Source organism: Acanthochromis polyacanthus, chromosome 18, assembly GCF_021347895.1.
Source record: "Acanthochromis polyacanthus isolate Apoly-LR-REF ecotype Palm Island chromosome 18, KAUST_Apoly_ChrSc, whole genome shotgun sequence".
NCBI classification, from domain to species: domain Eukaryota; kingdom Metazoa; phylum Chordata; class Actinopteri; family Pomacentridae; genus Acanthochromis; species Acanthochromis polyacanthus.
In genome coordinates, this window is record NC_067130.1 from 19270863 (window position 1) to 19296354 (window position 25492).

Genomic DNA, 25492 nt, shown 5'->3' on the forward strand with positions numbered 1-25492 from the left:
CCCCAAATCCCCCTCCACTGCTAATTATCTAGTAATTACTATTTAGTTTTAATTCAGACCTTGTTGTTTACTGTGATAAATTAACCTTTGTACTGAAAATACTTTATAAATAGATTATTTTTTTGGCTCACATGTAATGTATAAATGTCTGCTGGATGGATTTATAAACTAGAAAAGCACTACTAAACTATGACATTTTTTGTCTCATTTTGGACGACATACTAAACTATGACGTTTTTTTTCATTTTTGGACGACATACTAAACTATGACGTTTTTTCTGTCATTTTGGACAACATACTAAACTATGACGTTTCAGTTACATTTTGGACAACATACCAAACTATGACTCAGAGAGCGCAGACCTCCGCCAAGGATATTGACATTCCCATGGAACATTGTATTCACATACATTTATGTACGATTTAGAAATTGAAGTATTGTATTGTATTTTAATGGAAACATAAGACATATATTTTCATGAACAATTTTATTCCATTCTTAATTAAACAACAGGGAGAGAGGAAAACAGGAAATCCATGCAGTAAAGGATCATGAGCTGGAATCAAACCTGCATCTCTGACACAGTTCTGTTTAAGAGTCACCTTCTTAACCAGTTGAGCTATCTGGACACCTTGTTCCAATTTGTTGGACGACATACTAACCTATGATGTTTTTGTCATATTTTGGACCACATACTAAAACATACTAAAAAATTCAAAGTGATCCAGAATCCAGGATCCTTTCCGGATTGCCACCAAAATTAAGTCAGCTCTTCCTCTTACCATAGTCTACGTCCCCTGAATATTTCATCTGAATCTGCCCAGGTGTTTTTGAGTTATCTTGCTAACAGACAGACAGACGGACACACAAACGCCGGGTGTCACATAACCTCCTTGGCGGAGGTAAAAATTTTGCAGATTCTGGTGATCATCTGACTGACTTCCGTGGCATTTGTGTTTCCTTGACGATGAATCAAGAAGCTAAATGGATAGCCAAAAATTTCACTCACGACCCCTAATTCTGAGTAAATAATGTTATATCAGACTGACTTCTCAAGCATAAGTTTGCTTTTTGTATCAAGCAGCAAAAAAGTTGTGTGATCTGTTTGGGTTCATTTGTCTTACTTCACATGGTTTTGTCGATGTGTTGTGCAGCGCTAATCGGATCCAAGAAGACACCTCGTGGCTGCGACAAATTGCTGACCCCTGACACTGATCATTTCTTTTGCAGGAAGTAGAAATATATTTATTTGCTTGTGACAGAAAACGATTCAGGTACCACTTACAAACAAACTGAGATGCAACCTGTAAATAACAATAGACCGAATGCATTAAACGGATTTACATGAATCTGAAGAAAACAGCTGATAGAAATATTTGTTCAATCCCAAGTAAAAGTGTTGTATTAAACCTCAGATCTTCTATTTCCTCCTGTTTTGTTTATCTTCACCTCTTCTGCTGCTATTGAAGATTCTTTCTCTGCATTTCGTCACTCTCGTCTGATTGCTGTTTTTCCTCCTCGCTGTTGTCCTTGGTGCGGCTCTAACAAAGAGACGGAGGATAAAGCCTCTCTCCTCCTTTCCCCTCCCCCCATTCTCAGCTTCCCTCCTGCATTCACTTTGTCCTCCCCTCCCTTCACCTCTCCTCATGTCTTCTTTTTTTCCTCATCTCACCTCCTTTCTTTTCTTCTCCTGTTTCATTTTGTCATCTGTCATCCTTTATTTATCCTTTAACGTTTTCATTGTTCCCCCCTCTTTCCTCTGCCTCCTTTATGTGTTTTCCTCCTCCAGTCTGTTTTCTTGGGTTCAGCCGACAGTGCTGTTAATCTCACACTTTTTTCTGACAATTAGAAAAAATAATTGGCATGATCATTTGATGATTTTTGTAGTTTTTTAAAGCTACAGCCACTATTCTTTGTTTTCCATCATTTTAAGCTGCATATCTTTGGGTTTTGGAGTCCTTATCAGACAGAAAACCTCACATATTAGCATTGCATACTTTATGAAAACCAACACTAGCTCTAATTTTACATTAACGTCAGTCACAATAGGACCATTTTCCACTGTCACGTCTAAATTTGCCTTGTATTTGGGTTTACATACATGTTTTAACCTCCTTTCTTAAGCTGTTTTTATGTTACGGAGACTAATATTAGGAAGAAAACCAGTGACTAGGAACATTAGTATCGCAAAAGTAAGATATTAGTTCAAGTTCAGCACAAGCAAAACTTCATTCAACTAGTTTTGGTTAGTATTAGTACCTCCACACCAGGCACAACCAAAGACCAGAGTGCTGTTTTCGTATTGTTGATGTGATGTCTCAGGAACGCCTTGGGAGAGTTTCTTCAACATCGTTCACTCTGACTCGAGGATTAGCAGATTAGATGTTTTTGGTCAAAGTTCAAAGATCACTGTGACCTAACAAAACACGTTTCAGGCCTCAAGAATGAGTGCACTAATTATGACAAACATTCACACGAATCTATAACAGGATGTGATAGGTAGGTAGGTAGGTAGGTAGGTAGGTTTGTTGTCTTTTTAAAAGGTGCCAAAGTGACAACATTTTTCAGAGGCAGACAGTTTAAAAAGAGAGAAAACAAGAAAAGCACTCGGAGAGCACAGTACCCTGCCAAGTCTGCTCAGTCGCATCATTTTCGACGGCTGAAATCTTGAAAAAATTTGTGGCAGAAATCCCGACACTATATAATGTAGCCATTTTATATAGATGTACCAACAAACAAAATGACATTGAGCACAGGCATGTGTTATGCATGTGTGCGTTATGTACAGATACAAATCGTGTCGCCTAAATGTGTAGCGAGGGACAGGAATTGATGAGACTCAGACACACCCACGATTTAATCAATTGATCCTTGGATCATTTCTGACGAATAAGTCCCGATAAGTCTGCAACGATCTATTTGTAGAAGGATCACAATCGTGTGATCATCAGCACACAACTGGCGTAGTGTTCACTTGTTGTCATAGTTACAGTGACGCCATGCTGCTATTTCACAATGATACAGAAAGCTTTAGCAAATCCGTGGATTCCAGACTATAAGCTGCATCACTGCCGAAATCTAATCACTTGGTCCTTGTGTCATTTCTGACTTTACCTGAAAGTTTCATCGAAATCTGTTTGTCCGGTTTTGAGTAATGTTGCTAACAGACAGACAGACAGACTGTCTATTTTCATTGAGGTGCAGGACATCATTATACCAGTGAAAAAGGAGGCTGCTGTGAGTAAAAATGTGACGAGAACGAAAACGGTCTCAAATGGGTTGTTGTTCAAAGGTTCAAAGGAAAAGTCTGGACAGATATGGATGTAAACTATAACTTAACTAGTTGATGGAGGCCAATAATCAAAATGGTGCAGTCATAGAGGAATAAGCCAAAAATAGTTTTTTACTCTTTTCTTTCCCCTGAATGCAGAGAAGAGCTACGCAGCATATATCTGTCAAATCGGCAGCGAATTAGTTGCTTGTTTTCTCATTTAGTCATTTTTTTAAAGACAGAACCACCAACAGTTCTCTGACTGCACTTTCTCTAAAGTGAAAAATTGCTGCTTTGCTCTGTTTTCTATGAGTTTTAGACTCTTAATACATCAAACAAAACAGAAGACATCTCCTTGACTTTTCATGGGAGGAAGAGCCAGCTGTATATTCTATAGGTGTGCAGAAGCAATGCCACTGCCTCTGATGTAAACATGATATTAATAGAGCCATTTTTCATTGTCGTATCTATTTCAGTTTGGCTTTTATTTGGGTTTAGATGGGTGCTTTTAACCACCTTTCCAAAAAAGTTTCACAACACTGAGACCAGTGATACTTTAGACAACAAAAACAGCTGTATAATCCTGTCATTTTAAATGCAGTTTGAAAGTACTTCTAGTTAACCTTTTAATATGCAAAAATCAATGGGGACTGGTTTTAGTCTTTCCAACCTTTTAAATGAAGAGAAAGACTATGAAGAATTGCATATACTCTATAGTTGTATTTTTTTTCTGCCTGCATCTTCTGAAAGAGAGATCACTGATTAGTGGAGCAGCAACGCTTCGTTGATGAATTGATTCGCAAATAGACAAAGTTGATTTTCCAGAAAAACAACTCAAAGTGTTTGATGATTAAATGGGAGACTTTCATTAACTTTATTAACTTTCAGTAGACTGTCTTTTTGGACAGGGCATGAAACAATCTGACAGTTTTCTGACAACAATTGAGAAGATAATCAGCATTTTAATTGCCACAGCTGTACTTTGAATCGCTTTTAAATAAATGATAATGAAGCCGAGTGACTGTTACTTGAGCTTTGGTAAATTCATTTTGTACGTCCTGTTTACGGACAGAGGTCTCAGGGTAGGCGATGAGTATGAGTGTTATATCTGTGGACGTCTGTGTGCAGGGGCTCTGTGGATGTGCATCGTGCTGAACCCCCACTGTAAACCTGAGCAGAAGGGCTTCTGGCTCCGGCAGCTTCGCAGGTGGAACGGCGTGGACGTCTGTCCCTTGGAGGACGGTAACCATGGCAGCGAGCTGACCAATCTGACCAACGCTCTGCCCCAGGGCCCTCCCGGCAACCCAGGTGAGACGACACCCGGCCGAAGCAGAAACGTGGCCTCTCTTTGTTTCATTTCTTCCCCTGCATCACATCTTTTCTGTTCGTTTTCTCCTGCAGCGCCTCCTCCTCCTCTGTTCTGCTTCTGTATTAACACTATTAAGTCGTCTTTCTGCACCCTCCCCCTCTCTTTTAATCAAGTCTCCCACCTTCAATCTCAGTGCCTGCGAGCCTTATTACCTTTTTAGTGTGGCTAATAGAATGAGCCTAATAACACCGCCGAGGTTCTGCAGCTTTTTCTAGCCTTTATTCGTCTCTCTGTTTCCACTAAATCAGAGAAAACACAGACACATGAACGTTTCTATCAGGCAGTAATAAAAATGTTTGGAATGAGAGGACAGGTGGTGTTATTACTGCTGATGCTTTGGTCTGTAGCCCCGCATTTGTTGTGTTAGAGGCATTTTTCAGTTGTGATTAGTTGGTTTTCAAGTGAATATCAATGTTTGCCACTTCTTTGTCTCTCTGCTTTAAAAACTACAGCTTCCATCGTGCTTTGACTGATGTAAATAGGAAGTATAAAGCTGCAGTTTGATGTACAATCAGCTATCACTGGAGTAATTTCATACTAAAGAAATTCTGAAAACATGATTATTCTCAGAAAGATTCTGCACTTAATGGTAGCGTCTTTTTCTTAAATTAGATTTTCTGAGTTTGGGACCTTTGATCATCACAGACATGGAGTCAGAACCTTTTTAGTTAAAATCATCTGACATCTTGTGTTTGTTTGGCATAGATTCTCTGACTCGGCCTCACCGGACGGTTTTCACACGAGCCATTGAGGCCTGCGATCTGCACTGGCTGGACCCCCACCTGCAGCGCATCATCACCGAGGACCACTACACCAACTATTGTTACCACGACAACCTCGACAGCTCCCTGTTCGACGCCAAAGGGTGGCCCCTGTGGCATGGTGAGAGAGCAGGGGCTCATGCTTTAGAGGGGAGACAAATGAAAGTAATGAGAGGGGAAAAAAAAAAAACAAGAGGGAGAAAATGAAATGTCTCTTGTTCTTTTCGTCTCCTACAGAGCACGTCCCCACGGCGTGCGCCCGGGTGGACGCCCTGAGATCACATGGTTACCCCAAGGAAGCACTTAGGCTGGCCATCGCCATCGTCAACACGCTGCGGAGGCAACAGCAGAAACAGCTGGAGCTCTTCCGTGCCCATAAAAAAGGTCCATTTACCAATTTTTAAGCATAGGTTTTTACATTTAAGAACCAAAGGTGTTGTAAGTCCACTGATAAAGGCTGCTGTGGTTCTAAACCAAGTGTTGGTGCCAGTTTGGAACCAGTTGGTTCTTTGCTGTTGAAACGTGAAGAACTGGTTCCAGATTTGGCACCAAATACTAACTGCGTTGGTGGAAAAGGGGTGTATGACTTTGGCTGAATGTTTTAGCCCGTCCTCCTGCAGAATGAAATTTTAAGTTTAAGCCTTTGCACAGCAGCACTCAAACATTCATGTGAACTGACAATTCTAAACTTTTTTTAAGGTGGACCTCAAGTACAAGCTTCTCTGACACTTTCTGTGTTACAGAGTTTACACAGTTTATTAACACTCCCACTTTGTTACTGCAGAGCTGCTGCACAGAGGAATAACATCAGTCACCAACCTGGAGGGCTGGGTGGGCCACCCTCTGGACCCTATCGGCACTCTATTCAGCACCCTCTTGGAGACGAGGAGTGGCAGCGAGGAAGCAGCTCTGCTCGACTTCACAGGTACACAGCAGTAGAACTACTCACACCACCCTTATGTGAGTAAAACTGCCATAACATTCATATGAGTAAAAGTTGAAAGTGGGACATACTGTATGACTGCTGACAGCTGAGCTGGTTTTATCTACTTTGTTCACATTTGGTTGGTTTAGTTGAGAGAGCAGTTTCCAACTCGGGGTTGAGTCGACTGAAGAGCTTCAGTTTTTGAGGCTTATCTCCAATCTTTTTGGGAGATATTTATATATGGATGTACCTTTTGGGCCATAATTCATCTGTGAGAAATTTCGATTGGAAGAGTTTTTTGCAGTAATACAGAAGCACCAACTACACTTGATTTGTGAGGTCTAAGTGATCATCAATCACCTGGACAATCTTCAAGATTATTGCCTTTTATAAGTTTATCACAGTATGTTTGATGTAAAATCTTAATGTCAGAAGGAACCAACGACTTGATCTGTCAAGTAAATATAGTGGTATAAAAAATACAGGGCAGTAGAAGTATAAAGCAGCAGAAAATTGAAATACTCTGGTAATTAAACATAGGTTGGAGCATTCCTGCGCTGCAGATACAGTACACATAAACACTGCTTTTCCTGAGCATTCTTTCAACGTCAACGCTGCAGTGATTGTGTCTTTCCTGTCAGAGCTGCAGGCCCTCAGGTCGCAATCAGCAGAGATGACACAGACATGCTGATTGGCCTCCAGTCATCCTCCAATAACAGCTCATGAATAAGAAATGCAGCAGGAAAAACACTCCAATTAAAATGCATTAATTATGCAGGGAGCCCAGCTCAACGAATCTCAACATACTGTAGCCTGAAAAGACGTCACAGCAGCAGCTCAGTTTGTCCCGGACGTGTTCAGCTTTTTATGTTGTAACTTTATTTTAAATTAATAAAATTGCCATTTTTTTCCAATCACTCAATAACCTATTATATTTCATTTTTAATTGTTTTTACAAATTTGCAAAAAATTCTAAAAAAGATGTTTTCACTTTGTCACGTGGGATTGAATGTGTATTATTGGGAAAAAAATACCAGTTTTATTCATGTAATGAAATGTACAACACAGTAATGACTTAAAAAAGTAAAGTGGTCTGAAGGTGAACTGATGATGACGCCACTATGTAGGAGAAGTTGTGAAAGTTTTCAATTTAGACTCTTCTATTAATATCTAAGCGATTCTATGAGTGTGTGTTCACTGGGGACTGTGAACCCTCCTGGGATGAGCTGTGAGGTCTGCCAAGACATCATTAAACCATTAAAACACATGATTACTGTCCTCAGGAGAACACGCTGTGAAAAAGGAGCACCAGGGTGAACAAATAGATCAATAGATTTATCAATACTCGGCTCAATCCACAGCCCAAAGGGAACATTTTCCTTGCCAAGTCATCCCTCACCCCCTCCTCCCCTCTCCCTCACCCTCAGGCTTGCCGGGTTCAGGCAGGAGGACGGAGCATCCTGTTCGTCCTGCGCAGCGCTTCCTGGAGGATGGCGAGTCGTTTGTGTCGCTGGCTGTGGAGACGGCTCTGATTGGTTTAGGTCAGCAGAGGGTGATGCCAGACGGCCTCTACGCCCAGGAGAAGGTGTGTCGCAACGAAGAGCAGCTGCTGGCCAAGCTTCAGGAGGTCGACTTAGATGACACGTTGGTGAAGATCTTCCGGAAGCAAGCCGTGTTCCTGCTAGAGGGTGAGTACGACTCGAACGTTGTGGGATCTTTACAGTAGGACCAAACAATTGATTGAATTCAAAGGAAATCTCAGTTTGACGCAATGCAATTAGCAAGTCATAAATCCTGCAACTTAAGGATTGATGCTATGCGGTATGTCTGACTCAGACTGTCAGTGGGTTTACAGTTTCATCCAATCCTCCTTGTGGATCAGTCATGTTTTTGATGTTGCTTTGGATACTGTAAATCAAATCACAATATTGGCTGGAAAAAAACTGCTCTCAGGTATTTTCCCAAGATTGTCCAGCCCTAATTTACAAGCATATGCTGCTTTTCTTTGTCCTGTATGACATTTAATTAAATGTCGTCAGATCAGACAAAATTTGGACCATTTTTTTTCTGGGGTTGCAAACAATGATTATTGTTGTTGATGATTGATATCCTCATTTATTTTCTCAAGCAGCTGGTTTTGTCCAGCAAATGTTCGCCCGATTTTCAATGCAGAGCACAAAACTAATTATTTTACTGTAATGTACTCAGACTGTAGTGAATCAAAAAAAAAAATCTGGTCTGCTGAAATCTTAAAATCTGCCTGTCATCTGCAGATGAAGTGAATGTTCCACAATGTACTGAATGCACTCTACCCGCTAGCTTTATGAAAGCCTGTAAAAAATAGTATTTGCAGTATGTTAAATCATGTGAACCTGGCATTTTTTTCTGAAATAGACTCGGAGCAGAGCAGCGTGCCACTGCCCATATTCATATAATATCTTACTGGTGATCCAGCACAAGAACTACTGAGGAATGTAACCGTGACAAGTTACCTGCTGTTAATTTGATGACCTGCCATGTTAGTTGTTGAGCTGTGATATATAAACGGCTGTTTGCAAAGTTTGCACTCAGCTTTTTGGCAACGACTACTCTGACGTTGTATCAGATAGTTTGGAGCCAACTCCCACTAAGCGTTCAGTAAACATTTAATAAGTTAGACCTAGCAGGCTTCATCAGGTTGAGCCAGTTTGAAGTTGTGAAAACGCAGTGGTGTTAGTTAGTCTTCCTGCCATCGATATACGGGTGAATCAACCAACTAGGAAATGAAACTATAACAGTGAAAAACTCTGTTTACAATAAGCAAGGAGGATGAGAAAAAGTTAAAATACCCACCTTAGTTTTTTTTTAATACCTTCTGTGCTGTCTTCGATATGTTTTGTGCACTATGTAGTGTTATTGTGTGTTATTTTGGACACAACAAAGCTGCCAGTTTCCCATTTCCAGTCTCGATGTGAAGCTAAGCTAACCAGGTCACCCCACACACAAGCATCACATCAATATTGTCGTCAAACAGAAATATGTCCCAAAATGTTGCACTGCTCCTTTAGGTGTTTCCGGGAATGACACACTATCTGCACACATGAGCATTCCTGTTTCACACCCTGAGCCACAAACGGCTCACTGTGCTTTAACTGTGTGTTATGTTAGTGTGTGCTCTGTTGTGTTAACGCTGTGTACTTTAGTGTGCGCTCTGTGCTGTACATTTACACTTTGTATGTTCCAGTGTTTACAGTTGTTGCATTGTCGCTGTTTGCATTGTCGGTCTGTTTGCTGACGTTGTGCGTGTCTATTGAGGACTATAATAAGCTTGTGGCTTGTCATGGTTCAAGGCTCTTTTCTCTGCAAACCCACTAATGACAGAGCTGCTCAGCCCCTCACATACGGCTCCTGCTAACTCTGCTCAGTTGTGATTATAAAGCGGAGGCCCAGAGGAAGTCGCTGCTCGTATATCATTATGGGCAAGGGTTAACACAAATTGTATATTTTCTGATCTTTTACGCTGCATTACAGATATGATATTCTGCTTTTGTTATTATCAATAAATCCTCCTGAAAAGACCAAAACACAAAAGCAAGTATTGTCGTGTGTCCAAAGCCTGATATATCATATTCCTCTGTGCCACAGAGCTCCTTTGTTTCCCAAAAACTGTTAAACACACATCAGTTAGACACACTGTTTCACTGGGTGATATGTTCCTTCATCACCATGAACACTCATTGTAGTTTGATTTAGTCCCACACACACACCCCATTCTGCTGCCCTAAATGCTCTCTAGAGGACCAAATGTGTATTCATCCACAGCCTAAAATAGTCCCCAACAAATTCAGAATTTCCTTCTGTTTGAAAATTGAGTCATTCCATCTCATTTCAACAAATCTGAGGAAATTTTGTTGCATGACCTCCTCTGATCATCTCCAAACTTTTTTTTTAACTATCCCAACATAAGAATAGATTACTTGCAAAGTTTTAACATCATATGATTGCTATTTGCTAAGTTATAAAATATTTAAATCCCTATTTTTCCACTCGGAAATTGATATGTTAGGTAGAAAGGCTTGATTTAGGAAGATAATACTGGGAACTGACTGATGATATAGACTTACAAGTGATCTGAAGGGTTCAAACACCTTAACAATAGAGCAGGAAAAAAAATTTGGAATGAATATACCCATTTCTCTGTGGTACAGGGCAATTTAAAAATTTGGCGAAAATGGCATTTTTCAAGAATTTAGGCATTTTTTTCACAAATTTTAATAAGTAACAAGGTTCATATGTTATAAAAATCTCAAAGTACCTTAAAAGTTCTCTCTAACCTAAAAATATCCAAGAGCTAGCTAGTCTCCTTAGACCTCAAAACGATGCCTATTTATGAAACAGACTGAAAAACACCATACATATATTGGCACAGAAACCAATGTGGGACATGGAGTAGAAACATGAAACTTTGTCTGTATAACAATAAACATCTGAATAATTGATATCTGAAGTATCAACATTGTTTCTTGAATCCTTCATGGCCAATTTAACCAAGAAATGCACTATGTTTTATAGGCGTTTTTTTAGGAATTCTAACTAATATATTGCAGTTAAAATGAGTTATATTGCCTTAGGTCCCATGTAAAACATGTAATTTGTCCCCAACTTATCACACCACTATTTCTGTCCTTTGAACTGCTTGAATTTCTCTGAAATCAGGCCATCATCTGCACCAGATATGTGGTACTGTCCACCACGGCGTGTTGAAGGAGCAGTGATTGGACAGAGGATGTGGGCTGTAGGCACCCACACTACGTCATCCTTTCTAGGCCATGTGAACTTCTTGCTGGGACCTTTTGGGTGCATGAATTTCACTTGCAAATCTTCAAATTCAGCTGATAAGTCAAATACGATACCGAGGCTGTCCTGAGAATGCAGTCTGGGAGTGATGCCATTTCTTCTTATTCAGTTACTGTATGAAAGAAAAAACAATGTCTATATAATAATTAACTTCAGATATGCCCTTTGTAACTTATACTACGATGCTGATGCTTCAGATTCATCTTTCATCTTTAGTTGGTCATGTAAATGGTTCCTAAAAACAAAAACGAGGATCAAAATGTATAGTAAATTGATTCAGCAGTTGCTCATCTTTGGCACAAGAAACAAATATGAAAGTAAGTTCACACATACTTCACACATACTAGTTCCTCCAAAAAAAATTTGAACCGCGTACCATGTATCCCACATGCACTTTTTAATGCCTAAAGTTAGGCTATTTTGGGTCTACACCTGAGTTCAACAGCCTATAAATCAATAAATAAGCTTTATTTTAATGTTTTAAAACTTTTACCTTATGCAACTTTCATTAGTAAAGAAGAAAATTCATTCTTTCAATGTCTTTTCACAAGAATAAGTCCTAAAATAGAGGCATGAAAAACCCAAAATAAAGTCGCCCATGAAATAATAAGGATATTTTGGGAAATTCCACAGTCCAGTATTTTTTTATTTTCATTCATTTCTATACTTTTCTCACCAGAAGGGTAAAAGTTTTGGAAGGGGAAAAAATTCTGACCATGTAAAAGGAGTATAAATTGCTTTTTTTAGTAGTTTAAAACCCTAAAATCATAGGCGAGGATTAAGTTTGGACTGACTATGGGTATTAGATTAGATCATTACTGCTTATACTGTATGTTTATAACCATAATACTTTGCATTTGTTCATAAAATTACCCAAATAAAGCCCAAAAAAATTTTTGGGAGGATCTGAGAAAGTGGTGCAACAAGCATTTGTTGAATTGACATGGAATGACTCAATTGCTTTCGGTGCCCGGCTGTAGGAAATTGCTGAACCTTTTTTTTTTTTTTTTTTTTCATTTTTAAAGATTTGTGCATTCAGTAGAAATCAGTGGATCTGCAGTCAAAGAGTAGAAGAGACGGGTTCACACCTTGTTCAAGTGATTTGCTGATAATCAGAAAAACACAGGGACTTATTTATAGAACCTATGCTGCTTGATTTTAGGACAGATTTTTGCAGTATGTATTGACTTCCAACATTTGTAATGTGAAATAATACCTTCTCTCACAGAAATTGCTTGAAAATGTTACTAGAGCCCCAAATGTGTACTTGTCTGCAATTGAAAAGGTCCTCAACAAATTCAAATTTTGTTAAAAGCCCAGCTGTTTTCGGAAATTCTTTGGTGTTTTGTTTTTGTTTTTAGAGATTTAAGTCTTCAGTAGGAATCGCTGGCTTGTAGCTGAAAGAAAGAGATGGGGTAGAAGAAACACGATAACACTGTGGTTTCTGTTCTTTGCTTTATAGTTGTTGACTGGATTTTATGTCACGTTTGAAATGTGTAATGACATGCAACATTTGTGAAAAGAAAAAGAAAACAAAACTATATTTTATCTAAGAATAATGCTTACAAACTTCTAAAAGCACCAGATGTGTATTCATCTACTGCTGAAAATGATCTCCAACAAATCACATGTCGTCCTGTTTCAGTAACTTTTGCTAAAATCTAGAGTACTGAGCTTTTTAAAAGATCAAATTAATAAAAATATTCAACTATTTATTCATTTGTTTTAATATGTCAGTGTGGTTGAAAAAGCTTTCCGATGTTTGTTCACAATAAATGCCAGAGACCTCGATGGTATTATCTGTAAAGCTGCATAAATATGTGAATAAAACCAACATTAAATGGATTTTTTTCAACCCTGAAAAGACACCAAGGGCAGTAAATCATCTGTCTTTGTGTTTCATGTTGTATTATTTTGTTCTGTCATAGTCTGTACAATTTGTAATAAGATGTTTGAAAGTAGTTTTTATAGACAAAATGGATCCTATGTTAGAGTTAAGGTCTGGATAGGGAACTCAGAATGGAGAAAAAAGAAAAACAGCAGCCTAGTCGTCACATTTTCAAATCAATTAAACTGTTTATTAGAACTGTTATTTTTAGAAGAAAGCACTGAAAATTTGATGATTGAATTAATTAGATCTAATAAATCCTCTTTGTAGCACAAAAAGGCCGCATAGAGAAATTAAGGAAGAAGCTTTTCCTAGAAGCTGTCAGTCCTTCAGCTCATCAGTTACTCTTGTAGTTTCCTTTACATACAGGATATTCTCTGATGTTGTGTAAAGCCCCTGCTTGACTAACAGAGCGATCAGCCTCTAAAACACAGCTGACTCACACTGTTCAGCTCGCTCTGCCGGTTTAATCAGCGCTATCAGACTTGTTGACACATCAGGCTGGGAAACAATCTGGTACACAAGGTTACTGTCCGGTCACGTGTGAAGTATCACGCTGCGCTGATCTGTGTTCAGGTTGACTGTATAAACTCATCACTGTGTTGTCCTGTGTCTTCCAGCTGGTCCTTACAGTGGCCTGGGGGAAATCCTCTACAGAGAAAGTGTCCCCATGCACACTTTTGCCAAGTATCTCTTCACCTCCCTGCTACCTCATGACGCCGAGCTGGCGTACAGAATTGCACTGAGGGCCATGAGGTGAGTGACTCTCCTTTTAGCAGCTAGAAAAACCAAAAGCATTGCCTGTTTGTATCCACTGCAGTTCTGTGAATATCAAGAGTTGGTTCTTTGAGATCAGCAGTGTCACATTACCGTTGGTTTACCTTTCTATGAAATGTCAGCAGCTAGTTTGTAGTTTGTCTCAGCTGTTTTGTTGCTACTTTTTCCTCCTCTTTTTGGCTTTACTTCATAAATGTGTTTCTTCCAAGAACCAGTCATTTTTTTGATAGCATTACTGACAGGCGGGGTCTAACCTGTGGTGCACCGAGTAAGCAGAGTCTACAACACACTTAAAGGTGTCTTAGCCAGGACACATGCCTACCTCAGCCACCTGGCAAACAGACACAGCATGGTTGTTCTTGAAGCCAAGCAATAATATGTTAAATTGAGGAAGAGGTTGGGAAAACATTAAGTACACTCAACATACAGCAGAGCAACCAGCAGCCATCATTTACTGGTATCATTTTATTCCTCTGTGGCATTGATTGATGCAGTATCACCATCGATTATTTTAGGACAGCTCAAACTTTTGTGTGTGTTCCACATGCAAGAACAATCCCTGTAGAACATCCTTCAGGGCTGCTATCAGGAGAAAAATAGTAGATGTCGACTGATTATTGGCATGGCCTATTATTTGGGCTGATATTTCCCATTTTTCCAATTATCCGTATCATTATTTTTAATAACCTATTACAGACAAAACAAATGAAATGTGTTAATGTGGCTTTTATGCAACTGGCTCTTAGTCTCTGTAGTTAATCTGTTGTCTCAGCCAGTGCTCCACCCTCAGCTCTATCTAATCTGTTACATGTCACAAACGACAGCCGATCAACACTGAACACTATTGTTTACAGGCTGGGACTGATGAGAACATTGGCAGAGCGGAGCAGCTCTGCATTCGAGATGCAAGCTGAGACAAACTACAAGCATACAGGCAACAAACAACGTAATGTGGATGTAACATTAGTTTTAGTTATAAATCTTTAGTGTTGATACCAGAAACATGAAATCAGTTCCATGACTAAAGACAACACGCCATCTGTATAGTCCTCATTGTGTTCGCTAAGAGGTTCGCGTGCTCTTTTCAAGAAACCAGCATTTTAAGATGTATCCCAATTTGTAAAAGCAGTCTTTCTTGTGAAGAAAAAACGTGCCTCATAGTTTGCATTCAGTTCTGAAATGGAAACAAAAAGGTGCATTTACACTGTAGGTAATCTTAGCGCTGGAAGGAGGAACAGACATGAAGACAGTGAGGCAGGAAATTTAACAAACCTTTTTCTGTAGCCCGCCTCCCTGCCTGCTGTACGTCTCCTCTGGTTAGTTAGAGAAGGAGGAAACGGGCAGATTCAGGAGCTATCTGGGACACTGTTTAATGACAAAACCTCTTTTTGCTGGAATATTCACTGAATAATTCAACACTGCTGAGAACGACTTTTATAAAATGTGTGAATAATAAATAGAGGCTGTTGGTTTTCTGTCTGACCACCACAGGAAACTTTATTTCTTCTTGCACGAATTAAACCCTCTGAATTTTAAATCATATAAATCTTTATATCATTTTCCAGACTGAAATTAGAGCAGAGGATTATTAAAGTACAGCAGCTATAACTGGATATAATAGCACTGTGGCACTGTGGTTTGGCTGGAAAGGAATTATTATTTTTAAACCCATCCTTTTCTCTGTGTTCATGGCCTGAGGCAAAGATCCACCTGAGCTCAGGTGTGAAAACACAAAGGAAAAACTATTGATTGATCCTATAAAGGGAACATTACACTCTGATAACTTCTTTATCTCCATTAGGTGTTCTTCTGAGCAGACACATCTCTCCCTGTGTCTGATAAAGTTTTTGTCTGCTCTCAGGTTGCCGGTGCTGGAGTCCACGGCCCCCTCCGGTGACTTGTCTCGGCCTCACCACATTGTGTCGGTGGTGCCCAACCGCTACCCTCGCTGGTTCACTCTGAGCCACATCGAGACACAACAGTGTGAACTTGCCTCCACCATGCTCACTGCTGCTAAAGGTACGAACACACACACACACACACAACCGTTTGAGCTTAGTTTAAACTTCTGCCTTAAATCAACACCATAGATTACCCAGAAATGTAACTAAAACTCACAGCAAAACAGACACATCAGCATTAAAGCTCACAAGGACATAGGGCACTTATGTAGGCTACAGCACAGGTTCAATAAGAGGTAGAAATAAAGCTTTAGACGGCTAGGACGATTGTTTCAACAGGCAGCTCACATCGGACGTCACAGTCTAAGATTCTTAATACTGCACACAGCATGAAAAACCAGTAGAGACAATAAGAATAAGTGCAAATAGAATATCATTTATTAGTAGTAGTAATTCTTAAAATTATTGCACCCTGGATAAGCAACAGAAATGGGATGGAGGGAATGTTACTTGGATGCTGAATGGGAGACTTCTAGTAACAATGTCCAGTTACTGAAACACCCACGTTCAGCTTCTGATTTGGTCCACATTAGGAACATCCTTACCACTGGTGTCAAGTGGAAATAGTCCTAAATGTCTGTGACACGGTCATCAGATCCCACATTCCTTAAGCAAGATTGTATCACTGTCTTAATCTTCCCCAATTTAATTCCAACAGTTGCTTGCTAAACACTAAGGCAGTGTCATGGAAGTCTTTATCATGGGGCTTATTTACCAGCTGGACTCTCACAGTTTTCTCTGTTTGCCAACACGATAGTGGCCACCTCTTTGGGTCACAATAGTATTTAACAGCTAATCTGCTATATTTGAGTGTAAATCATGTGTGAAAATGTTATTGTTTTCGGCAAATACTGAAAATCAAATGACTTGGATTATACAGCATTGGATCAGGAGGAAGAAAATAAAAGTAGTTGATCGGGACATCCCTAGTCTAGACAGTCACTGCATTCATTCCCTGATTCATCGCATGTATGTTTTCTGAAAGTAAAACCACATCATCCTAGGTGGTTAATTCAACATGGATGGTTACTTTTAGCACCGACTTTGTTGTGTATGCTAGCTGCTGCTGTGTAGTTCAGGAAATCATTGATTGTAAGTTTCATGTTTCATGTTTCATGCTTCATGTTTACATCAGCATCTGCATGTCAGCCATATGGGAATGGTCATAAGCAAGAACTGAGATTCTGTTTGGACTGATGACAAAGTGGAACTGTCACTGAAAACAAGTGGCTACAGAGAGTCAGTGCACCCTGAATTTTAATGGTTGTATCACTGACTACATGCCGTGGTACTGCATTCCTGAACACTTGCATAAACAAACAAACACATCAGTCATAGAAGCACCACAGGCTTAAATAGTAGCAGCTGGACACATCCATAACAGCACAGCTTCATCATCACAGCCAGACAAAGCAGCTGTGCTCACATCCAGCAGCTGGATGCTGTCAGAGATCAGTCTTTTAAAATGAATTACTAATAAATGCATCGAGTGTGGATCAGAAGGAACGTAAAGCATATTGTGAGGAAGCACAAATCAACAAACTCTTCCTGTAGCCCTTGTTGGACTCCTAAATACAACTTTCCCTTTCATCTAGGTTGGGGTATCTAAGTGCTAAAACAAAGGCGACTGGACCTGTGTGAGATTCTTGATGTCGTTTCAACTCTCTTTCGAAAGGCCTATTTAGTTCAGAGTGTTCATTGTTCTTATATGCATTTGTGATCTGTTCTCCATCTGCTATCCTGTTCTTTCCCCTTTTTCCTCACCCCAACCATTTCTGCTCTCCCTAAGCCTGGTTCTGCCAGAAGTTTTTCCTTCCCGATAAAGGAGAGTTTTTTCTCCCCACTGTTATTCCTCAACGGAAACTCTTGATTTTTTTTTTGTATTTTTGTAAAGTCTTCACCTTACATGTTGTGTAGTGGTGGTACATAAAACAAATTGTCTCAGGGCTCCCAGGTGTTTAAGCTCCTGTGGGGTGGGTTACACTTTGAGAGTCATTAAGGTAGCATGACCCACTCGGCCATCGTATGATTCATCAGAGTACCCTGAGTGGAGGTTTGAGTGGGTGTCTGTCTGGGGAAGGATCTCAAACCTGCATTGTACACGGCTGGTAAGTGGTGACTCTCAACATGCCAACGACCACACAGAAGCTGAAATGCCTGGGACACTTCACCAGTCAGCCAGAACTAAACAAACCCTTTAACATCTTTAAGCAGGTCCAGCTTCCTTCTAGCGCTTAGATACCAAGACCTGAATGACTGAAAAAACCTGTTGAGAAGATACAGATAAGATTTTTACCATGCACTTTGCCTCTCTGTCTGTTTCCAGGTGATGCTCGTAAGCTGGAAACTGTGTTAGAGTCCATCCAGAAGAACATCCACTCCTCCTCCCACATCTTCAAACTGGCCCAGGATGCCTTCAAAATTGCCACTCTCATGGACAGCCTGCCGGACATCACGCTGCTTAAGGTCTCCCTGGAGCTGGGCCTTCAGGTAAATTTAAAGGAAGAGAACATGAACATATACGCTGGATTTCGTGCAAACTCTGCTAATCTCATGTTTCCTGCAGGTGATGAGAATGACCCTGTCCACGCTGAACTGGCGGCGGAGAGAGATGGTGCGCTGGCTCGTCACCTGCGCTACTGAAGTTGGTAAGTTTGCTTTTACTACCACAGGAAATAGACTCGCACTGTGGCAGATTAACCTAAAAAAGATTTGGGATCTAATTTTGAAGCAACCAGTCATCAACTCCAGACAACAATCATTAAATTCTTCCGAAACTACAACACTTTGCACCTGAATTGATAACATTTGCAACCAACTTATAAAGGATTCGCACTTGAATACATGTCAGGTGGAAATAATGCACAAATCTCATTTTATTTTCAAAGCCTAATGTTTTTTGCTTCAAAATTACGTGAAATGCGTTATTACAGACTCTAAAACACACATAAAACACAGAGTACGCACTCAGAACTCGTTCAACACATCATGATTTTGTTCATCTTTGCCTTGCCATTTGTTAAAACAGAACATTATTTAAGACTGTATTTTAATAATACTGTCCTAAATGTCACACATGTTTACTAATGAGATATTGCAGTAATGGCAGTATGTCTGCTTTCAGCTACAACATGACTTAGTTTCAGCAGAATCAGCATTATGACTGGTTGGATTTTGGTTAAATATCTCAGTTTATAAAAAGCAGAAATGCACAAGTTTAGTCACATGACAGTAAACGGACAACGCTTGACTAGAAAATACTGAATGTTAATGCTCCTAGTGCTGTGGCCAGCAGATGTAATTATGGTTATTTCTATAGCTACTTCTGATCAGCTGGAGGGAATTTTGGACATCTGATTTGAAATTTTATCAAGGCAGAAGCTAAACAGCACATCAGTGGTACCAGACTTAATGAAAGTCAGCATGATTTGAGCATGCAGTAGAATAAAGAATAGCATCCATTCACACACTTTGGCACACGTTATTTTTCCAGTAACTTCTTGTTCAGAAAATCTTGTTTCAGTTTGTCCTGTCATTGTAAAAGACCATTTAACCCATTTTTTTTACAGCTGCTGTTGTGTTTTTGATTAAAGATGACGAGAAGAAATGCAACATTTGTTGTTCTACAGCCACATAATGCCGCGCCCAGTTACAGTCGAGAAAGGAAATGGCAAACAGTCAGTTACAAATAACTTGGAAAAGATATTCGTGCCTGTGCTTGCTTAGAAATGTGAGAGACTTTCAGAAACGGCAGGCCAGACTTCAGAAGGCCTTAAAAGTAGGTTTCAGTGGGCTCTCTGTGAGGGGGTAGGAATGACTGGCAGGGCAGTAATTATGGGAGATTGGTGGCTGTTGGCTGATTAAGTGGGCCTTATATTTGGAGCTGAATGCTGAAGCCACAGCAGCTGATTTCCCTGAAGTGGACGGGAAGTTGTGTCCAGAGGGAGGGAGCTCTGCAGAGGAAAACCCTCCTCCCAGATGACTTCTTGTGAATGTGGGGGAGTGACAAGGAGTCCCTGTTTCTGTTTGAATGGGTTCATTGAGTACATGCTGGTTGGTGATGCAGAGCAAGGCCACGCCATATAATATCCGATTAGAATGTAAAACATCATTGTACGACTGGTGATGTATTTTGATTAATGACTGTAGAGGACAGAGTGAGGTCAGAGAATAATGTGATGTAGTAGCACACTGTTTAACTGTTGAATGGACTGGTCAAATAGAGGTTAATGTTCCAAATAAAGGATTTTAGTACAATTTAAATGGTGCTAGATGTGTTTTGATGTCTTGAGGGCTGAAAATGCGTGTGTTCCATTTACCAGCAATAAAGGAAAAAATTAGAATACATTTTTAAATTTGTATATATATTACAGGATTTAAAATATGTTTTCTTTATTATCAACCAAACCCAAAATATTTTCCAAATTTTGCTGTCCTCTGTTCATTTAGTTTCATATTGTATGTTATTTTTCAAACAGCTATTAGCAAACGATGCATAAACAGGGTGAAACTGTACATTTGTTGGGGACTATTTGAGTACTTAAGTGTTTCTAAAAACTCAGATCAAAGAGCATTAGTTGTTCTTATTGACTAATTTCACTTAAACAGAAATTTAAATCTAGAATAGTCCAACTGCACACAATGGAGGAATCTAAGATGAAAAAAGCTAAAGACCTCAGATTGAGCCTTGGGGAACACCACATTAGCATTTCACACAGGCAGGAGAATTAACACCTTGTTAAAATTTGTCTAGTTTCCAAGGAAGTAAAGTTTCCTTCAATCCTTTATTTCCTGTGCTGTCTGAGGAAATAAAGTAAGTAAACGCTGGTTTTGATTTTTAATTAGCAGCGGTTGTATATTGCTGCACAGATCTTTAGCATCCCTAATAATATGCAGCACTCTATGCCCTACCTTGAAAGTTCCTGAACTCAGTCCAACTTGCTGAGGCACAAACACTTCATTCAGATCCAGATTCATCAGGTGGAAGTTTCTTGCTTAGGTTGTGAGGCAGCTTGAGTATCACAAGATTTGTTAAAAGTGAGAACTTATTTTGTCAGGCTTCAAGCTATACTTTTGTGGTTGATTATAGTTGGTTTTACAAATTAATCTCCTATAAGGAACTACTGTCAGCCATGGGTTTATTTAAAGTGTGAATTAGGTGGTGACAGACTCATCCAATCACTAAGTATTCTTTGACAGTGCCAGCTCTTTTCCAAACAACTCGGTTCTGTTTCACAAACCATCTGGTATAATAGTTTAGAAGGTTAAACACAGCAAACTAAGGTTGAAGGATTTGGGTGAAAACATTTATTGGGGATTTTTCTGATGGATATTGTGAGTGGATTTGGGATATTTTTTGATCTAACTTCATTTCAGTTTCCACTGTGTTGTAGGTTTAAAACGTGAATTAGCATCACTGCATGAGATACATGACACTTGGCTAATGTCAGTCCAACCACGCTGTGCACATCTGAACCAAATAGTATACACTGACCAATGGGCAAAAATAAACAAACCTGAAAAGTCTGCTCAAATTCAATAAAATTAAATCGGAAGACAAGACTCCTACTTCACACTGAAATGTCCTCTCCTCTCTGTAGGTGTGTTTGCACTGGACAGCATCATGCAGAGCTGGTTCACCCTCTTCACCCCGACTGAAGCGACCAGTGTGGTGGCGAGCACAGTCATGTCCAACAGCACCATCGTCCGCCTGCACCTGGACTGCCACCAGCAGGAGAACCTGGCTAACTCGGCCCGCACCTTGGCCCTGCAGTGTGCCATGAAGGACCCCCAGAACTGTGCCCTGTCGGCTCTGACGCTCTGCGAGAAGGACCACATTGCCTTCGAAACAGCCTATCAGATTGTATTGGACGCGGCCGCCACAGGAATGAACTACACACAGCTCTTTACAATAGCACGCTACATGGAGCACCGTGGTTATCCTATGAGGGCCTACAAGCTAGCAACGTTAGCCATGACTCACCTGAACCTCAGCTACAACCAAGACACACACCCGGCCATCAATGACGTGCTCTGGGCGTGCGCGCTCAGCCACTCTCTGGGGAAAAACGAACTGGCGGCTGTCATTCCCCTGGTGGTGAAAAGTGTGAAGTGCGCCACCGTCTTGTCAGACATTTTGCGGCGGTGCACACTAACGACGCCGGGCATGGTGGCGCTGCACAGTCGCAGGAACTCTGGGAAACTGATGTCTCTGGACAAAGCTCCACTCAGGCAGCTACTGGACGCCACGATCGGGGCCTACATCAACACGACGCACTCCAGGCTGACGCACATCAGCCCGCGTCACTACAGCGAATTCATCGAGTTCCTCAGTAAAGCCCGAGAGACGTTCCTCATGGCGCACGACGGACACATCCAGTTCACACAGTTCATAGACAACCTGAAACAAATCTACAAGGGCAAGAAGAAGCTCATGATGCTCGTTAGAGAGAGATTTGGTTGAAAGGGGATCATGGGTCCAAATCGCCTTTTTTTTTTTTTTTTTTTTTTTTTTTACTTTAGTCTCCTTTTTTATCCTTTCTAACTTGAAGTGAAGATCAACTTAAAACAACATCCATGTGAATCTTATTCCTGTGATTTGGGACTGATGATGAAGAACAGAGTTTCCTAAAGGCAGATAATTAAATGAAAGGTCTGTGATGTGAAAGCATACCAAGCATGAGCCCAGACAGATTCTAGTGTTGGACAGCCCAAACTGAAAGTATGAAACATGTTCAAGTAAACTTTCTCCTAAAGTTGACAAGTTTGAAATTGGAAAAAAAAGACTGTAAACCACAAAGGCAACACCTGGGGCCAGATGTGTCAAACTGTGTGTGGATGGAGACTAAAACAGAGTGTATGCACGTTTTTTTTTGGCAGATTTTTGAAGCTGTGTACCATGAATGGGCATAAAAAAGCCTGACTCCCTTGGTTACTATCAATAAGTCAAGGGAAGCTCCAACTGTAGCCACAGCCGCTAACAGCTAACAGCTTTAGCAAATACTGTTGATGTGACTGCGTCTGAATACTCGACTTTCAGTACTTCTGTTTGTTAGCGTGGTTGAAACGCTCCCACCAGGTTTGATGTTGAATCTTCCACCAGATTAGACGGGAGTTCAGTAAGAGCTTCACACCTGGATGTGAAACTAGAACCACAGTCATGATCACAACAGCAGCCCATATCTGTATCTGCTAGTCATGACAATTAGCCTCCACTATAACTCTGCAATGGCGAACAGTACATTTCAGTCTGCAACAGATGATTATTTTGATTGATCACAATCGTGTCAAGAGAAAATGGTAAAAAACAGCAGAGCGACATACCCAAATGGCTTTCTTTGTCCAGTAACAGTCCAAAACCACAGAGTGTGACGTTTAGGACACTAATTCTCTCACTTAAGGCTTTAAACTAGCTAGTGTTCCATATTTGCAGTTAAATCAATATTTGATTATTGAAATAGTTGCAGATTAATTTTCTGTTATCAACCAATAAATCAATTAACTGTTGCAACTCTACTTCCGCTAATGTTACTTTGGGTTGCATTATGACTGAGGCTGTGTCCTCACTGATACTGATCATTTTGAGAAAATGAAGTTTGTAAATCCTTCTTTGACGATAAAAAAAATCTGCAAAAATAAGAATCAGTGCAAAACAGCTACTATTTTGGCAATTAAGTCAATATTCAGATGGGGGGAAAAAAAGGTCAGAAATTCAGTTTTTAGCTCGTTGAATGTGAAAATTTCAGTGAAAATAGTACACTGAAGTGGATTTCTTATCTTCTATAAAGCCTTTTTTGCTGTTTTCTGATGTCTGAAAGACCAAACGACTGACTGATGATGCCAGATTGATCAGCGGGGACAGTAATAGTTTGTGGTAGCTCTGAAAATGTGTTTTACTTTAGGATTATGTGTCACCTTATGTTTAATCTGCTCATCATTTCAGCCACATTGTGTGTCTCCTGGTCTAGTTTCTTACACAGATCATTCTACACATCTGGCCCCACGGGTGTTGATGTGTGTAAACGGTAAAGCTCGCAGAAGGAGAGGGCCATCAGTTTGTGAATGTTTGTGTGTTTTTTCCCTTTACATGTATGACAGTGAGAGAGTTTTACACTGACTGTATCCTGTATTGTCCAGTGGCAAAATGTCTACCTTGCACTCCTCTTACTTCCCTCAGCTCACAGCCTCAAAGAGAAGTCAAACGGCTTTAAACCAAATGGAGCAACTCCATCCGAAGTGACGAGTACCTCTTTCTAAGGATCCAGCTTTACTCCCCCCACACAGGCCTCCTCGCCCATCTGCTCGAGAGAAAAACTCCAAATCCGCCATCAGAATTCATTTTGCTGGGTTATTTTCTGCCATCTTCAGGCTGATTGCTTTGGCTTTGCAGTGTTGTCTCAAAACGTTCAGTATGCTCATTTTACGAAGACAAACTGTCAGCGCTCGCTCTTGTGGAAACTTGGCAACTGTCAACATACGTTCTCAGGGATTTCTCTTAAAAAAAAAACCGCTGACGAAAAAGAAGAAAAAAGAGAACAAAAGCATTTTATTGTCCTGTATATATGAAAGTATATGTCTGAATATTGAAAAAAATGTATATGTTAACTAATTTATGACAGAATATTCTATGTAAGGCACAATACTTGAAGCTGCAGTACTTTTGGTTTTTGAAACAAACATGAAAAAAACATATCAGTAGGACTTCAAAAATGTTCGCCTTGCATTGCACCCGGGGCCGGTTTGAACGCTAACACACTGCAGACGTGATGAACTGCAGAGACGGCCGGCTGTACGACAGAAGTGGACACACAAACGCAGAAGTGTATTGAGAGACGGCTGTGGAGGCGAAGCAGCAGCGACGTGCAGCTGCTGCAGAAACCGGCCTTCACATCAGCGTCTGCAGCGACTCGCTCCCAAACTGAAGCTGGTTCACGTCCATGCCTCTTCTTCTCACATCTCGACTTTGTGCAGGACAGAAAGTTGCTCTAAACTGTAGGTCTTGACTGTTTTTTTTTTTTTTTAAACGCGATTTTGTGTTTTTGATTTCTCTTCCTCTTCAACTGATTTAATTTCTCTCTAGAATTCCTCACACGAGAACAGCCTTCTTTCTTGCCTTGTCTTAATGCTTTAAAATAACCAAATGGGAGTTCTAACTACCAAACTCTTTTCATACGCCAACTGACTTTGGTTACAGCCTTTTAGTGTCTTTAATTTGTAGCTGGACTGGCTCTGTATTCTGTGCTTTAAAAGCTCATCTCATGTGTTCTTCAGTGTCGTCTTTTTGAGGTCTGTTAGTAGCTCCTTTGTTTAGAAACAAATGATGCTCCCTTTTATTTATTACATTAGGTGAATGATTGTACAACCATGTCGACATGCTCATGAAGTTGAAACTAAGATTTGATACACTGATCGATTTATTTATGTAACTAAATCACTGTTTTATAAACTTGTTAATGAATCAACACTTTGTTTTTGAGTAAATTAGTTTTTTGAGAGGATGATGGATGTCCATGTGTTCTTTATTATTACTTCACCAAGGAACAGCGGAGTTATGTGACAGTCAGCGTCTGTCATCTGTGCCCAGCATTACTCAAAAACAGAAAAATGGATTTTGATGAAATTTTCAGGGAATTTCAGAAATGAAACAAGGATAAAATTAGATTAGATTTTGGCAGTGATGCAATTTATAATCTGGATCCAGGGA

General features: G+C 40.1%; 1 protein-coding gene across 1 annotated transcript in view; it reads left to right on the top strand.

Annotated features, from left to right (window-relative positions):
* Positions 1-25286, top strand: part of zswim6 (zinc finger, SWIM-type containing 6) — a 66137-nt gene extending 40851 nt beyond the window's left edge. The window contains exons 5-14 of the mRNA XM_051938683.1: positions 4401-4580; positions 5347-5523; positions 5640-5786; positions 6187-6327; positions 7755-8015; positions 13672-13807; positions 15690-15847; positions 18116-18279; positions 18356-18437; positions 21390-25286. Coding sequence (XP_051794643.1) covers positions 4401-4580; positions 5347-5523; positions 5640-5786; positions 6187-6327; positions 7755-8015; positions 13672-13807; positions 15690-15847; positions 18116-18279; positions 18356-18437; positions 21390-22252 — 2309 coding nt within the window. The 3' untranslated portion in view covers positions 22253-25286. The remainder of the gene's footprint in view (positions 1-4400; positions 4581-5346; positions 5524-5639; positions 5787-6186; positions 6328-7754; positions 8016-13671; positions 13808-15689; positions 15848-18115; positions 18280-18355; positions 18438-21389) is intronic.
* The last annotated feature ends 206 nt before the right edge of the window (positions 25287-25492 follow it).